At 31.2% G+C, this 18,158-nt stretch overlaps 1 protein-coding gene across 8 annotated transcripts in view; it reads left to right on the top strand.

Annotated features, from left to right (window-relative positions):
* The window catches only part of EPHA5 (EPH receptor A5), a 343,436-nt gene that overhangs the window by 281,226 nt on the left and 44,052 nt on the right, over positions 1-18,158 (top strand). For 6 of the 8 annotated variants that reach the window (XM_021666284.2, XM_021666282.2, XM_021666294.2 and 3 more), the window contains 4 exons: positions 4,029-4,094; positions 13,885-13,952; positions 15,245-15,370; positions 16,065-16,250. In XM_021666284.2, coding sequence (XP_021521959.2) covers positions 4,029-4,094; positions 13,885-13,952; positions 15,245-15,370; positions 16,065-16,250 — 446 coding nt within the window. The remainder of the gene's footprint in view (positions 1-4,028; positions 4,095-13,884; positions 13,953-15,244; positions 15,371-16,064; positions 16,251-18,158) is intronic. The other 2 variants (XM_064367513.1, XM_064367510.1) reach the window with 1 other exon arrangement.

Below are 18,158 nucleotides of genomic sequence, written 5' to 3'. Positions count from 1 at the left end.
TCAAAGCGCTGACTGTGAGCTCAACAGTACAGAGAGCATGACATGTATGACCAAACTCATCTTCAAAGTAACCCTATCTGGTGTAAATTTTATTATCTCATTTAATCAGTGACTAGATTATCCAAAGCCATGCAGGTTTAGTAATGGCTATATTCAAGACTGCTCCTAGTTTGACTAAAAACCCCATGATCTTAACTATTTTGTGAAACAATAGTGCCAAAACATGAGAACAATTTTATTGCTCTTTGATAGATTTGGAGTATTGTTTTCTAAAGGATTGGTGCCACTTTTCAGTGTTACTTGCCACACATAAGAACAATAGCTCCATTCTGTTTTATTCAGCACTGAATATTATCGTTTGTTGTTAATTTAATTTAAAATGGGAAAATGATGCAGGCTTTTGGTTTTCTTCCTTTGTCGTAAATAAAATAAAAATATTTTCAATGTAATTTACTTACTTCTTTTGTGATATTACTCTTCTTGCTTTTTTCTCATTTATCTCTTGGCATCTTAGTGTTTTTCATATCCACTTCTATGATCTCTTGTTTAAGAATTTAAGTCATAAGTTACCCACAGCTGTAGTCTTGCTTCTCTGTTGTAGTATCTTTGAGAATTCCTTCACTAAAGGTATAATCACCTTGCTTCCATAGGAGGGAGGTTATCATACTTACATAGACACACTTCATACATATATGGATCAACTCTGTGTAAGAGCTGGCTAAAGTAATTTTATTTGAATCTTCTTTGGGTCTGGAATGATTCTGTTATCATATTTTAATCTGCTGAAGGACTTATTAAAAAAGCTTGTTAAAAGGAAGATCAACAGTTTTTATTACAAGCCTGAAGGAGCTAAACTATTTTAAACTTAGATTAAAACAATCTTGTTATAGCTGCAGTTACTTACAGAGTTCTAGGTACTAAACACTGATGGGAATACAAATGTAGACTGTGTTGAATCATAGCTCACAGACAAGATTGCTTGCTATTACTAGCACATTTTGTTTTTTATTTCTAAATTATCTCTGAGGCGTGTAAGCATCAACCTGTACTTATCTGAGTATTTATGGATGGAGAAAAAATATGTTTTTTATGCCATCTGATGCCAAACTGTTACTGTGAAAGCATCTTCAAAAATTATTTTAAAAGGTGATTATGCCTTATTTCACTTCAGATATTCATAGAGAAGTAACTTCAGCCTTAATTTTCTTAATAGCATATTAATGCATACTATTATCTAATCACCAAATCCTTAGAAAGTGTATTTTGTAGAAACGATTTTTTAAAATTACATTGGCCATTATGTATTATATTAGTTAATCTGAATGTAGTTATTATTTAGTTCTATTATGAATAAAAATATTTAGTCTAGTAATGTCATATAGATTATAAAAATATAAATTCCTTGGAGATAATCAGAATATATTCTGTCACATTGATTATGATAAAATTAAAAGTAATAGCTAACAGTTCTTCTCCAAAATGTGTGATGTGCCAGACACTGATCAAAGTGAAATATATGCAGTCTCTCACATTGTTTTCATGAAACATATGAGATAATGTCTATTTTTTTCACTATTTTATAGCTGTCAACCTAAATGAAAAAGGTTAACCAAATTATCTAAAGCAATTTTTATGCCATCTTAAAACAAATAAAATAAAAATAGAAGTATAAATGTTTAATTTTATATGGTTTTAGGTTTTTTGATCAAATTTTATTAAAATTACAAAGTAGAATTCTAATGATAGCAAGTTGATTTATATTCTTGGATTTGATGTTATAGTGAATTGCTTGTGAATGCATGTGTGTGTATGTGTATAATTATTCATAAGACACAAAGCTTATATTTTTTTAATGAAGAGAACTTTATAAAATGTTATTTTTAGAATAATTTGTGTGTTTCTTGACACATTTAGTTCACCGACCAAGTGGAAGACAAATCTTATTAGATAATAGTCAATTATTGTAGTTATTGTTTTCCCATGCACAATTCTATATGAATTTATAAACTGTGCACACTTTCAACTGGAAGGTCATTTGTACTTTATTAGAAAATGGCATCCTTTTTTCCTCATTAACAAACAATTGGATACATTTGTTAACAACCAATAATTGCTTAATTTTTGTTGGGTTGAAACTGTGCTATTTGAAATGAACCCCATATATGCAAGCTTCCTACATTAGTAGATATCAGTAAATTGAGGTAATTTTGTTATTAGCTAATAGCAATTATGGTAAAACATTGACTGCTTATAAGTATCATTCATTGTGTTAAAGTCATGCAGAAAAAAAAAAAAAAAAACCCACAAGTAAGCAAGAGGAGTTATTCTCAACTCAGAAAACTAGCAGTCTAAGAAAGGAGGGCAAATAGCTTTTAAAGGGGCAGATATTTGATTTGATTTAGGCTTTGTAAGCTGTACATTCTCTGTCCAAATCCCTGAACTCTGCTGCAGCACTAAAGAAACCATAAACAACAAGCAGTGAGTGTTACAATAAAACTGTGTTTACAAAAACAAGTCATGAGGTGGATTTGGCCCTTGCTCTGTAGTTTGCCAACCCCTAATCTGAGTACTGCGATGAGGCAGAAGTGGTAGGAAAGTTACATAAAATTTTAGTAATTGTTGAAGACATTAATGCAGTAGGTATGATTGTAAAGAAGTATATCAAGATGTGCCAAAATATTTTACAGATGTATTAACTACTCTTAGATTTTTTAAATAATCTGATATACTGTACACTGACTCTCAATATCTCTACAGTGAAAATAATGATTTGGCATAGTCTTTAAAATATCTTATAATAAATGTACAAAGTAAAAATAAATGTTATATAGCCATTTTTCTTTATTAGAATTTCATTTTAGTGACAGTCAAATCCTCAGACATTTAGTAGTACTACAAATTAAAATATTATTGGTGCTACAAAGAATATATATATAAATTGTCTACTTTTTCTTTGAAAAGATCCATTGGAATTTTATGTTGGAATGCTCAACTACATTCATTAGTGTTTGCGAATTTATTGGAAGTTTATAATTTTTTTCTTATTTTTTGGTTATAAATTAGAATGGATACTTTATAAGTAATGAAAGTTCAAAACAGACAGATTTTAAGTGAAAGCCTAGATTTGCTTGTATATAGTATCTTTACTGAGCTCATATTATAGTTCTCTTGAGATCACTATAAATGCTATTCATTTAAAACTACTTAGAAGTGAATGCATTGAAGCAGTAAATAACTTCTGTCTTTTGTTATGCCATCAGTTTACATGTTTTCTATCAATAAAGTGCATTTTATAAAATAGTTTATTTTGTATTTTCTAGATTTATTACTATGAATATGTGGAAAAATTAAAAGAATCTCTAATGTTGCAGTATCTGGAAAAGTGTGTGTATTCTGTATACTTTGCTTTTTTATATAGCAACTGCTCTGAAAATACATATTTGGAGATACAGTTTTTTAAAATCTGGAAATGTAAAGTTAAATTAGTAGACTTCAATAAGTGATTTGGGAAGTCCTGTATGCCTAACATTTTCAATAGGCTATGATAATTAATACCACAGGCATAAGAAATCAGTGGGTCACATGATCAAGTCTTTATACTCTTTCCAAGTTTGTAGGCTATATGCGAAACCTGTATGTAAAGGCCTGTTTGGAATTTCTTCCAATGTAAATTTTGAGGGAATTTTTGAGGAGAGATACATTAAAATGGACTTACATCTTTATTTATATATCTATATTAATTGCATACAATTAATTCAAATATATTGGCTCATTAAATTTCATACTGGATAACCATTTTAAGCAAAATAAAAGTAACAATTTACTACAACTCTATATTTCTTAAATCCATAAAATACTTCTTAATTTAAAAGGCACTGTGGAAAAAAAATTAATTGCATGCATTAAGGGATTTTTTTTTTTATTTTGAAAAGGAAAGCGGACACCTGAGTAAATTCATAGTGTCTTTATGCTATATTTGAGGGAGTGGGATCTCTTCCTTATCTTGGGCTCTCTTGTTTGCTTTTCAGTTGCTGCGAATGTGGCTGTGGGAGGGCTTCTTCCCTGTGCGCTGTTGCCCATCCAAGCCTAATATGGTTAGTGTTCCCTCCCGCTTTCACTCCTATGTGATGTCCACCTATATGTATTACCGTCAGCATTCCTTTTCTTTCTCCATTTGTGTACATTTGAGTAGAATAAAGTTGGCTCCCCAAAGTAAATCTTAACAAGTGATTTCACAATGGATTATTTCAAATTAATATTATACATATGGCACGTCATCCTTATGTCAAGCATTCATACTTCTCTTCTAAGACTTTTCCTGTAGTTCTGATTTAAGCTAGGAAGTTATGAGATTATAGTTATCTGTTCTACATTTAACATGTCACTGTTTTTGTTGTTCCATAAAGTAAAAACCATGTCATACGTGGAAGTATAATGCTACTTCTGTCAAGGCAAAAATCACCTTTTCTGTCTCCGAGAACCATGGAATGACCCTAATATAACTTGGATCTTCTATTGTCATATCATTGTGAGTACATGTGGCCTTGGAAAACAAAACCACATGTAATTTCAAACGGTTTACCTACTTTCATTAATTTTAATAATTTATGAATTATTACAGATATTAGAAGTGATATTCTTATTTTGATACCAATGAAGTAGAGAATATGCACATTTTCAATCAGTGTCCAAATGGAATACTCTTAATTATGTATAAATACAAATCCTAAATATACAACTGAGGTTATGACTAGTCACAGATTTATAGGAACTCCTACACAATGGGGAGCTTCTTTGTGAAAAGTGAAATACTCCACATAATTTTTTTCTATACTAAATAGCCTAAATCCTTGCACTATTGTACCCAGTTTTCACTTGTAGTCAAAATTTGCCAAGAAAATATTTCTAATGCATATTAGAGAACTATAAAATTTCCTTTTTAAATTATTAGATGGATTCTCTAGGTATAAAGTAATTTTTGTTGCTTAAAAAGTTATGCATGAATGAGTGTACAAAGATGTGCAAATGTGAGAAGTGGTGGAATGGATGCCAATGATCTGAGAACAGGAGAGAGTAAACAACAGAATGATGTAATTTAAAAATATTTTTGTCAACTTATTAAAAGTTTTAAATTTGGAGAAAATTTTAAAGTTGAATATGAAGGTAAAGATTTCTTCCAAATTATTTAACTTACATGGGAAATTCTTAGTTGCGTGAGGCTTCAGTGTCAAACAGAATACAAAGTAAAATCTGGTGGAAAGCTAAAGTATAAAGTTTGACTTTATGTTGGTTTTTTGTTTGTTTGTTTTTACTGTGTTATGAAAAACTAAAAAATGGCCATTGAATTGTCTATTCTACTTTAGTGTCAATTATAGTTGTTAACGTAGATAAGATATCTCTGAAACAAAATAGGCAGAATTTGCAACTTAGAAAAGATAATTGATATTCATACCTTACCTTGAATTACATCTCAAGGATACCTCAATGGAAGTCTGAACATTCATGAGTCTATGGCTTAGAAAGAAGTGGCAAAGTCTAGCTTTAGCCAGATTGAAATGCTTGATTTAAAAAAATATTATCTTTTTCTACTGTATTGTTGGCTTCAGGTGGTTTATAAAATGAATAAAAGAAAAGAAGGAAGTAGGAAGGCAGAACTCTTATTTTACAAAAAACACATCAGTAAATTGAAGATGACAAAATCTTTCTTTCAATAATGTTAGAAATTGTGAGGGCAATGAGTTTATGTACATGTGCATGTGTATTTGGTTGTGTGTGTGTTTGTGAAAAAAAAAAATTAGTCACAAATGCAATTAGGCACTCAATAAAATGCTACCAGTCTTCAAGGAAAGACTCCTGGAAAAGCTGGAAACATTAAAAGAAATTATTAGTAAAATAAAACAAAAGAAAGCAAAAGAAACAAATTTTAACTGAGCTTATATGAACAATAAAAAAATTGTCCAAAATTTTTACTGGGTAGGAATCAGAACTAAAAATATTTTATTGCTATATTTTGTGAGTTTTATTTTATAATTTCAAGTTACTATAAATTTTCTGTTAAGGATGGCATCTGTTTAGATTAAAGCAGTAGGAAGAAAACAAACATATAATAAAAATTGAGAGCTGGGAAGAATCATTTATCTATGAAAGTGAGTAAAATACTAAGAAATCTGAACTCCAATCATCTCACTTGCATGGGTCATCATGCCAGCATTTCCAATCACCATGTCAATAATTTTCAAAAGCATTCTATCATCATCATTTGTGAACAGATACATTTGCAATTACAGAACAGAAATTTGTAGACTTTTTTTAAAATTGTACTTTAGGTTCTGGGGTACATGTGCAGGTCATGCAGGATTGTTGCATAGGTACATACATGGCAAGGTGGTTTGCTGCCTCCATCCCCCTGTCACCTATATCTGGTGTTTCTCCCCATGTTATTCCTCCCCAACCTCCCCACCTTCCACTGTCCCTCCCCCAGCCCCTGAAACAGACCCCAGTGTGTGATGCTCCCTTCCCTATGACCATGTGTTCTCACTGTTCAATATCCGCCTATGAGTGAGAACATGCAGTGTTTGATTTTCTGTTCTTGTGTCAGTTTGCTGAGAATGATGGTTTCCAGATTCATCCATGTCCCTGCAAAGGACACAAACTCATTGTATTTTATGGCTGCATAGACATTTTTAATCTTAGAATTCCATTGTTTTTCATGTTTTGAAAGATCACTCATGAATATATATGTAGTTAGTTTTAACCTTAATGTAATATAATGCATATACATTAAAACTGTCCATTGTAAATGCATCGACTCTCTTAGAAATACTCTGAGATAACTTGTGGAAATTTAGGTTCCAACGAAGATTGTTTCAAAACCACTCATCTAGATTCTTGGCTCAGCAATTTCAATATGTTGACACTTTCGCAAGGCTCTGAGATTCTGGTTTTTAATCTGTCATATTTCCCACCAGGAAACCACATCTATTGTTTTTAAAATACATGATGTGCCATTTATAAGATGATATTTGTAATTACATGTTGCCGTTTAAATCCTTTTATCTCAAATTATTTTCATCAGTGTAGTTGCCTGCTTGCTTTATTGTGACATTCATAAACATAATGTTAATATTCCAAATGTTCTCCCTGCTTTAACTGAAATCTATCCAATGATAAAAGCTATTTCTGTACTATTTCCGAATGAAACTCAGATGCCTAAAGTTTAAAGTTATATCCTCAAGGCTGCCCACAATTTTAGCAAAGGTATCATTTAAGTTGCCTTTGCCTTTATTGCCACCTCAACCAGTTTAATGTTCTAATTATGGTTTTACTTCTCAAAAAAAATCTGTTTTTACAAACAACCAATTTTGAATTGATAGTTTTAATGTAATAAGATACTAATGTCGTACTTTCTGAAATAATGTTACCCTTAATCCCTGAATATTCATCTGTGTTTGTGCTTACAGAAACTGATGCATATTTATAGCATAGTATTTATTTTAAATCCATGTAAAATATTGTATAGTCCCAAAGTAGCCATTTCTTGCATTTCTTAAATTCAAACGTATCAGATTGTTTTCTTTATGCATTAGGTTTAATGATTTTCAGTGGCTTCGTATTATTTACTACGTCTTCTGAGAGATTTAAGTGGGAAGGTAAAAGCAGTCACTATTTTGAAAATAGAGCTGTTAAATTCTCATTTTATTCATTTACCTATTATGTGACATGTAGAGAAAAAATTCACTTTTAAAGACTTTTTAATTTTAAAAATAAATCAGAGACATAATAAATGAACTCTAGCATATCTCATAAATCAGACACACAATGCAGAGATTAAAACAAAATCCAAACAAAACAAATTTCTCTAGCCAAAGGATCATGATGTCTTTGAAACATTAACTATTATCCTAATTTCTCAATGCATTTTTACTTCTTTATATTAACTCCAAGTTTCTCAAAATGTGAAATAAGAAATTTTATTTTCATACATACTTTACATAAATTATTTTATTCATCTTTATAAGATATCTGCCGGGGGAGTGTGGAAGTACTCTTCCCTTTTAAACAGCAGGAAAATGGAGTAAAGAATAGAACTATACCTTTGTAATAATTCTAGACATCCATTTAAGTGCTTTGTGGAAGGCAGATGTGAGTGTTCTTAACATGTATACAGAGTACACTAAATTTCAATCGAAGGCTTGCTAAGCAAAATATAAACACGAACTGCTCCAAACTATCCATTTTTTAAATAACTATAAAACTTTAGACTATAGGAGATATTAACTGGGCCTCCTCAGATTGAGAATTCCAATAGTGGCATCTATAAAACAGTTAAAAAATTAATAGGAAATCATGTACTCTAATATTAGAGTAAAATTTTTTAAAACCAGGGAGACTTAACTTTTTATATGTCACACTTTATTAAACATACTGTTATATCAAAATTCTGCCAATTACAACTGACTTCGACCTTGAGAATAGTCTATAATTTATCTTTCCATATTTTGAAGTATTTGAAATTGTTCATGCTTTTCTATTATAGCTTATTTTAAAAGGATTTGAAGAATTTATTAATGAGAGATTTGCAATTTCATGTATATTATAACATGTTAGAGATGTTATTCTAAGAGTTTTAAAATTTCTTGTTTTTCAGAATATGAAGATACAAAGTGATGTATAAAGCATCAAATAAGATATAATTTATCATCTCACATGTCATTAATTATAGAGCTGTAAGCACCCTTGATCAAATGTGAGATAAGAAATTAGAAAATTATTTTCTCATTTTGTGTGGTATAATCTTACATCATTCCCATATCCAAGGAGAGTATGTTTTTCAAAATAAGTAATTTCTCTTGAGAAGTATATCTGAAAATATATAGTAGGTAAAAATAGATTAGTTGCACTTTTTGTCTAACTTAAATCTATCTATGGAGAACTCAAAATGCCAGTATCTCGGTATTATAAATGAGGAAAATATAGATGAGTCACACTGTTCTGCTAGGAGACTGCCTAAATATCCAATGACCTGTTTTACTACATATTCATTTGCATTCTTATTGAAGAATACTGGCTCATAAAACAAAATTTAATCTATGTTCAGTCTTTATTCGATACATTAATAACTTCATGTTCTTATCCTTTTTTTTTAATGAGGATAAGTTAGCTTAGCTTTTATTAAACCCACCTTTGTCTAGTTGGAGAAAATCTCAAAGTGAAAAATTCAAAGTATTTTCTAAAAACCAGTGTTATTCCTTTCAGGTTTCCAGCAGTAAAATTCTTTATATACAACATTATGCAATGGTTGAGGTCCTTGTTATGTCAGAACAAGGGAGTGTGCATAGGTGAAGAAATGTGGCTTTAAACGAGGCTAAGAGTTTTTATTTTCTCTCATCTCATATAGATATTAATGTTCACTGTAGGTTGTTGCCTTTTGAATATTTTTGCTTTAAGGTATAGGAAAAGCATTTCTTAATCAATCTGAAAAATAGAGGAACAATACAGGAGTATCCATTTCTGAGCTAAGCGCTGCATATGCTTACTTTTTTAAATAAATAAAGTGCAAAACCACTTCTTCCCCTATTGCATGCCACCTACAAAATTTAGATTAAGGTGAAAAAATATTTACTGTATGTTTCTGTAGGCTAAAGCAATGGAAAGATCTGATAGTGTGGAGGCTATTGTTTTGCAAGGATTTACGTCTTTTTATTCTTTTTTTTTTTTTTTTTTTTTGAGGTGGAGTCTTGCTCTGTCACTGAGGCTAGAGTGCAGTGGCACAATCTCAGCTCACTGCAAGCTCTGCCTCCCGGGTTCAAGCAATTCTCCTGCCTCAGCCTCTCAAGTATCTGGGATTACAGGTACCTGCTACTGTGCCCAGCTAATTTTTGTATTTTAAGTAGAGATGGTGTTTCACCACTTGGCCATGCTGGTCTCAAACTCCTGATACTCTCTTTTGGCTGTTCTATTCATTTATATTTCCTCATTAGTCACAAGAGTGCCATTTAGTAATGTACTGCTGTGTAAATTACTTGGTACTCTGGAATTCTTGACATTCATATCCCAAATTCATTACCACATCCCAAATTTATACTCAAGAACTAGGTTATTCATTGGCTCTCCATCTCTTCATAATTTTTTAATTTCATGTATTACAAAATTTTTTAATATTCAAAATTAAATATTTTGATGGCAAACAAACTTTTAAGATCAGCATTAATATTATCAGGAATGTGTTATCCAAATCCTTGGAAAAGATATGGGAGAGAAATGGATTGATTTCTAAATAACTAATGAGGTCAGTGCTATATTTATATATCTATCATCTCTCTAGAACTTTTAAATAAATATTAATTAATGAATATGAATTATGCCTACAAATAATTTCTCCTGCCAATCTGTATTACTAAAGAACAAGACCACATTGTTTTCTAAAATAACACAATTTTAAATGATTAGAAGATGTGATTCCTCTAAATACAGATGCTACAGATATTTTTAGTATAAATTCAAAGTTCATTAAAATTGTGATATCAAGCAAAATAAAATATATATATATATTTATTTTCCATTCAGAAAAAAAGACATAATTTCCAGAAAGTAGGAGGCACAATTTACATAAAGAATGACATGTTTGTTGACTGTTATTCTGATTAGTTGAAATTATGCATCTGGAGCAGGTACAGAACGTGATACTGAATGAACAGGCTTCCTGCAATGCTTTTTCAGTGAGCTGCCTGAGTGCCAGTCTCTGCCAGCTGCACTTTTACTTGCTGCTTCTTGTTGAGGTTTGTTTTAATGATGCTTCGGGGGGTTCCAGAACTTAATTTTATATGTTAATGTGACATGCAGCTGTATATGTTATAGAGCTCCAGAGATGCCCATAGTCAAAAATAACTCCCTTCTATTGCCCTCCTGACTCTCACCCTAGGTAATGCAATGTTAACTGCTCCTCACTAAGGTATTCCCGAGATTTTTTTTTTATGAGATCCAAAGTTTTATTTTCATTTTCATACAAGGAATTTACATGCAATTTAAATATCCATGAGGCTTATTTAATGATAAAGGCTATTTGAGGATACGATTTTGAAAGCGTATTTGTTTTGTTGAAGGTGGGAGAGTTGAAGGTGGATGAATGGATGTTTGTTTTATGACACAAATTTTAAGAACATGTATAGCTTTAAAGTCTCTGTAGAATTCCTCTAACAAAGTTGTTTTTGTCAGTATTATTTAAATAACAGAAAACTCTGGATGATTTTACACTATTGTATTTAGAACATTATTAAAAAGAAATATTAACAACTGTTCTCTCTAGAGGCACATATATAAAGACTAAAAGAATAATTTTATATTTAGCAAAATTATGAACAATGTGTTAAAATAACTTAAAAAATAGCTTGAATAGACCAAATACAATCTCAGTATAGTTTAATGTATTTGTTTCTTCCCTTTCTTTCACTTTAGTGAGGCTATTTGAGATGGCTTAAAGACCCTGGAAAGACAACTGTCTCTAAGTGTTATGAATAAAATTTGATGCCATGAGATCCCTGTTGTGCATTTTTCCTCACTCAAGAATATTATATGTATTAAGAATATTACTTCAAGTTTACTGAAAATTTACTAGTGTTAATTTACTAATACATTGCCAGTTTCTTAACGTGATAAAGGTAACTGTATTTTTCAAAAAAAAATGACTTAAGATGGATTGTGTTGGCCAATTTTGTAATATATATGTAGTTACACACTGGAAAATGACAGTAAAATAGATTCACTTTACATCAAAATATACATCTATTTTAAATATACCTTAGAATATGTCATCAAAGAATAGCCTCTGTTAGTACATGTCTAATAGACACTTCATTTACGTCACAGAGTATTTCTCAACCAATTTTGTAATGGAAATATTTTGTCAGTCTGTCATTTGGCAGTATTTTCTTAATCTATAAATCAATGGAAATTTTGTTTTTAATAAACTGAATTTGTGTTGGGAGCTTATGAATAGTAAAATCACTTCTTTAGAGTTTCACTAAAAATAATTTAAATATTTTCATTTTAGCCAGTTGTTTAATGTTGTATGCTTAATCATCAATTCAGTGTTCATTCAGCACATTCCTTCTTCAAACACGTGTCATTGTGTAGACATAATCAAAATATCATTCTCTCATTCATTTATTCATTCATCAATGTGACAAATATTTTTAGTGCCAACTCTTAGGTGCTAGGTCACTGCAAGAATTTATAGATGAATGCGAATTGCTGTCATTTGAGGAGTTAAAAAGTAAGGAAGCCAACAAGCATATTCAAATGATTATGCTGCATTGTAGAGTGGAAATCAGTAGAAAGCTATTATATTCCAAGGCAAAATATTACGTTAAGTCTGAGTATTGGGAAAATGTAAAGAAGGCAAAAATGGAACTGAACTTTGACCGTTGGAAATTGTTAGGAAGAAAGTCTTGAGTAGAGGAACCAATATGTGCAAATGTGTGGAAGCATGGAGAAATACCCTGGAGATTTCAGGAGAAAATTTAGTACACGAGAAGATGAACGGTTGGAGTTGATGCAGGGGATGTGTGTTAGGGCTACATTTAGGAAACTTTTTCTTATTATTTCATTAAATATTCTGCAGTAGATAGCTAATGCAGTAGAAAAGTATCTTATATACCGTAATTTGGCTATAGCCATGTCTAGTATAGTTCAGAAAAGGAGTTATAGAGTGGAGGAGCATCATTTTGAAGGCACTTATAGTAATGTGGAGGAAAAATAATGACTTAATTGAGGAAATGTTAGAGCTAATGAAAAGAAAGAGATGGGTCATAGTCCCTGGGATTTGGCACTAATTTGTTGTGAAGGACACACGATAAGGCTTTGTTTTTAAGGGACCAAGGCCATACTGGAGTTAACAGGAAAAGAAGGCAGACCATGGTTGAAAGAAGTAAAGAAAAACACTCTGATTTCATTTTCAGGTCCATTGAGTTTGAATGTTGGTAGAATACCCCTATAAAATAAATCTATCAGGAATAAGAACATAACTCTCAAAAGAAATTAAACCAGTGAGATAGATCTATTAATTAAGTTGATAGAAATGGATGGATTGAGAGGGGAGAGCCAGAGAAGTTTACGTGGAGGACCTATGAAAATATCCATACATAAATGTAGAGAGGAGCAAAAAGCATCAGAAAAGTAGTTAGGGATTTCAATTTATCAAGAATAATGAAAAACTAGGATATTATTTGCAGGTTTGTGAATCTTAGGAGGACAGATTTTTCCAGTAATAAGAGAAATTTGCAAGGACTTGCAAATTTGTGGGTAATTGAGAAAAATGAAAAGAGACAAAACTTTGAAAAGGGAAGCTGAGAGGCTTTGCAAGTTGTGGTGAATTTCATAGTTTTCTGAGTGGATATGAGTGGAAAACAGCCAGTGGAGCAACTGAGGACTCCAAAACAGTAGAGAGAAAAACAAAAGTAAAAAACCTATCGTGCAGGGTGCTGAAGGCGAGGAACCATTATATCAGAGGCACATTTTTGGGCTGTTTATTCAGAAAGAGCAGTGGACTTCGAGCTCCCAAAAAAGGAAAATAAAATAAAGTAAAAGAGGAAAAGAGAACAACAATATCTGGTGTCTGGTATTTGGTGAAGGAAGTTTAAAAACAGGTTTAGATGGCTTCAGACTTCTCAGTGAAACCTAGGCAGGATTGTTTGCTAAGTGGGGAATACTGGCTAGGGACATAGGTCTCTTCCAAAAAAAAAAAAAGAGTATTGGCATCATTGCAAACTACTAGTATGAAAATCAGTTTAGGGTTGCAATAATTTCAATTTTGCTTCATGCCTCTGGGCTTGAGATGATTGATTCACCACTTTCAGATGTGGTTAATTCTAGTTTACTTTGTTGCAGGCGGTGTGGCTACAGCAAAGCAAAACAAGATCCAGAAGAGGAAAAGATGCATTTTCATAATGGGCACAGTAAGCAAATCGTAAAAAGTAAAACAGAATAAAATAAGGGACACTTTATTGTTATTTAAGTTTCTTTTCAGGCTTAGAAGATTTATAATAACTGAGCAAAATACTTTTTTTAAAGTAAATGTTCTTTTATTACATTCCTTTAAAGAATATGGGCTTGGGTGTTTCTGGCAGGCTTTAGGCAATAGCTTAATGCTTTATTCAATTATTTAAAGAACACTTTTGTTAAAATCAAAATAAAACTTTTTGCTTAATATAAAGAGCTATAATAGTTGAAATCAAATTTCTTGGCAAATTCTAATTCCAATCAATACAGTGGGTAGAAATCTATCATTAAGTAGCATCACCAGGTTAAATAAATAAAATTTCTCAGGTTTTTGTTTCTTCTTCTAGTATTTTAGTGGGAATTTACCTGACTAGGTTCTGTAGCAGCAATCTTGGTTCAAATGACTTGAAAAGACCATGCTTTAAAAAATAATGCAGAAAATCATGTTTTAGTAAAGAGTTTTAACAATTAGAAAAAATGAGTTGAATTTTATTATTTTTCCTTAAATGGCACAATGTTAGTTGATTTGCCAAGTTAGTGACAAGTAAATTTATTTTGTTTTTGTCACTCTGCCATCTTACATGTCAAAATCATTAAAGCCATAACTCATGCTACAAAGCATTGAGTTCATTTCCTAATCCTATAATATTTAATATTATTCATTTTCAAAAACTTTGATTGAGGCAATATTAGTAGCCTTTAAGGGTGATAAAACTGAAACTCATAGAATGTAAGTCTTGTCTAATGTCATGCAGTGACAGGAGTACAGTGAGAAGCAGAATACATTCTTTTGACTTATATGTCAGCCTTTCTGCACCATACCCCCAGAAAAGTTACTCGAAATTATTTTTTATAAAATTAAACTTAATAATCTGTGATTATATAGAATATCATCTGTATGAAATATAGAATAAGAAACCAGCAAATTAATCATTAGTATTTTATTGTCCAGTTCAGTGAATAACATTGTCTTAATTTGTCTCAGAGACTCTCTAAGTATTATAATTGAGAGGCATAATTTCTCAGATATGTCATCACATATGCATTTATTGTACCTGCAAACAGATTTCTAAAATTATAAAAGTGATATAGTTGTACAAAACAACTATAATTCAGGAGAGGACTGTTTTTTGCAGTTTGGCCACTTCTAGGAATTACAGATTTAAGTCATACTTGCATGCTAATAAAGTTTTTAGTTTTGCTCATCCATCACAACTACCTGTATTTTAATGCTAATTTATTTTTACAGTTAAACTGCCAGGGGTAAGAACTTATATTGATCCACATACCTATGAGGATCCCAATCAAGCTGTCCATGAATTTGCCAAAGAGATAGAGGCATCATGTATCACCATTGAGAGAGTTATTGGAGCAGGTATGACAATGGGTTTAACTTTGACTTTTAACTTTTGTTTGTATTCTAGAATGAAATATATTAGTGTCCTGATCTAACAGAGAAGGTTTTTAATCTTTTGTAAGATTTTGTAATTGGCTTGCATTCAAAGTGGTATGTAATTGATCACATTGTAATGCAACCTTCTGTGTAACTCATGCTTAAACCAGCAAATATCCGGTTTATGAAATTAAAAAACAGCAAAAATATATTTTAAATATATAATGTTTTACTATTATATATATATATATGTGCATATACATATATAGTGAATTTGTAATACCCAAAAGCATCTATATAATTCAGTTCATATCTGCCTTAAAATTGTTTCTTTTTTTTCTGTCTATAACCTGGTTGACTCTTCTCATTACTACTACAGTATACAGAAAAAGAAGACAAAGTGATTTTTAACTAGTTGCTTTTAATTTCGTTCTAACTTTTTAAAAGGTTTTTGTAGGTAAGACAGAGAAAGCTAATAGCCCGTAAAGTGTTTTATGATCATCTGTTATGGTTTATCCCAATGTACTATTTATTTTCATGAACATTGGTAATGTAGTGTAGACTGCCCTTTTCTGACTCTGTTTTGTCTAAACCTTAGTAGTCTAGGAGTTCATTCAACTCTTATTAGACTAAGAACTTCAAATGAGTTTTTGCAATTTTTCATCTTTATCACAAGGTGAATTCGGTGAAGTTTGTAGTGGACGTTTGAAACTACCAGGAAAAAGAGAATTACCTGTGGCTATCAAAACCCTTAAAGTAGGCTATACTGATAAGCAACGCAGAGATTTCCTAGGTGAAGCAAGTATCATGGGACAGTTTGATCATCCTAACATCATCCATTTAGAAGGTGTTGTGACCAAAAGTAAGTATGATGGCAAATTTTACGTGTGTGTGCATATCATCAATATCTGTCTAGAATATTATTAATTTTAGGGTAAAGAGAAATCGAGATTATAATATTCTAATTTCTCTAATATTAGTGTTTAGCCTGTATTTTAGTGGATTTTTGTTAAAATTAATCTTCAATGAACTTGAATTTTTATTTATTCTTTAAAATATATAGTTTAACCCATTTGCTATGAATTCAATGCCAGACAAAAATGTATCCAGATAAAAGAAGCAGTAAAGATATCAACTTTTTTTTTGACTATTGGCTCTTTTACTTTTTATCCTAATGAAATATTAACTTCAAAGTTTTGATTGAGGCATTGAAGTTTGACATTAATAGGATTGCTATAACCATAGTAATGCCACCTTTTAAGCAGATTTTTATAGCCAGTTTCATTTTGTTTATTCTTTTTTTAAAAGATATGTTAATAGCTCTAGGGAAAGTAACAGCCACAGAAGACAGGAAAAGTTCCTTGTCATGATTTTTTGTTGTTGTTAAACCAAATCTCATTTTTTTTCTCAAAGATATGTGGAATTTTACATCTCTTTTAATTTGTTTTAATGTTTTGTAAATGTGTTCGTGTGGTGAGACTTGCAATAAAAATATTTTAAATCATTTTCAGTCACCAAATAATGTATTTTTGTGGCACATAACTGAGGGGTCTTTATTTTCTTTGTATCCATTATTTCTTTACTGTTCCTATGTGTTCTGATTCCTTCCTTTATCCCTTACACCCTACACATCACTTAGACCAAAATCCATATCTTAAAGAGATCTACATCTCCAGGAAGATGCTCAGAGAGGAATGTAGGAAAAGAATAAAATAACCTACGAATGTGGGTTTCTTCGAACCTTAGATGCGTTTCTTCCTCCAGTTGAGTATATACTCACACATTAATCTTTACTTGATGGCAGCCCATACAGGGCATTTCTGGAGCAAAAAGACAATGCTGAGGTCTTATCAGAAAAGTGTGAATTGCTAAAGGAAGGCAAGAGGCAGGATCAAGAGAGAGGCAGACAGAAGAAAAAACAGTTTTTGAATGAAATAAAGCAAAAATGTTTTATAACAAGGATATTCTTTAATGGATGTGTGGGAATATGTGGAATAAGAATATGATATAAAAATATGGTCACAGATGCCATAAAATAAAATCAGAATTTGAATGTGACTGTATTCTATCTGAGGAGAAGAACCATGAAAAATGTCTGTGATAGTAAGTGGTGCTAGATACTATAGGAGCGAGAATCAGAACAAAGATTCCGTAAACTTATTTGCTATGCAGAAATGGTATTATCTAATATAAAACATAGTTCTTAATAATGATACCAGTAATAATACTAAGCAAATATTTGATAATTTCCGTCTTTGTCATCTCATTCACATGGCTGCCAAATTTAACTTTCTGAAAATAAACTCTCACTATGACTTCTCATTACCCCATGGTGAATGCAAACTCCATAGGCAGTCAATCTACCTTTCATAATAAGCTAAATTGTAATATTTAGAACAATGTGAGATTACTGTTATTATCATGGAAGACCATGTTACCTAATAGTCAAGAACATGGACTATGCATCTAGTGACTTGATTTGAATTTTGGTTCTAACATAAACAATTACGTGGTTTTGCACATCATAAACATTCAGAACCTTAGTTTCCACATTAATGCTATGGGGTGAGAATACCTTATAGCATTATTGTGAAGATGACTTGAATTAATATAGATGAAGTTTAGAATGGCCACGGCACAAAGTAAGTACTTATTTAGTACATAGTTACTACTTTTCCACTTATCTCTCTTCTTATGCTCTGAACTTCTGCGTATGCATTTTATGCTTTTAAAATACCTCATATTTTGCCCTGCCTTCATTGCCTCTTTC

Source organism: Aotus nancymaae, unplaced genomic scaffold (assembly GCF_030222135.1).
Source record: "Aotus nancymaae isolate 86718 unplaced genomic scaffold, 86718_ANA_hifiasm-v0.15.2.pri h1tg000006l, whole genome shotgun sequence".
Lineage (NCBI taxonomy): Eukaryota > Metazoa > Chordata > Mammalia > Primates > Aotidae > Aotus > Aotus nancymaae.
The sequence above is the reverse complement of the archived record's forward strand: the minus strand, read 5'-3'. Positions and strand labels throughout refer to the sequence as shown.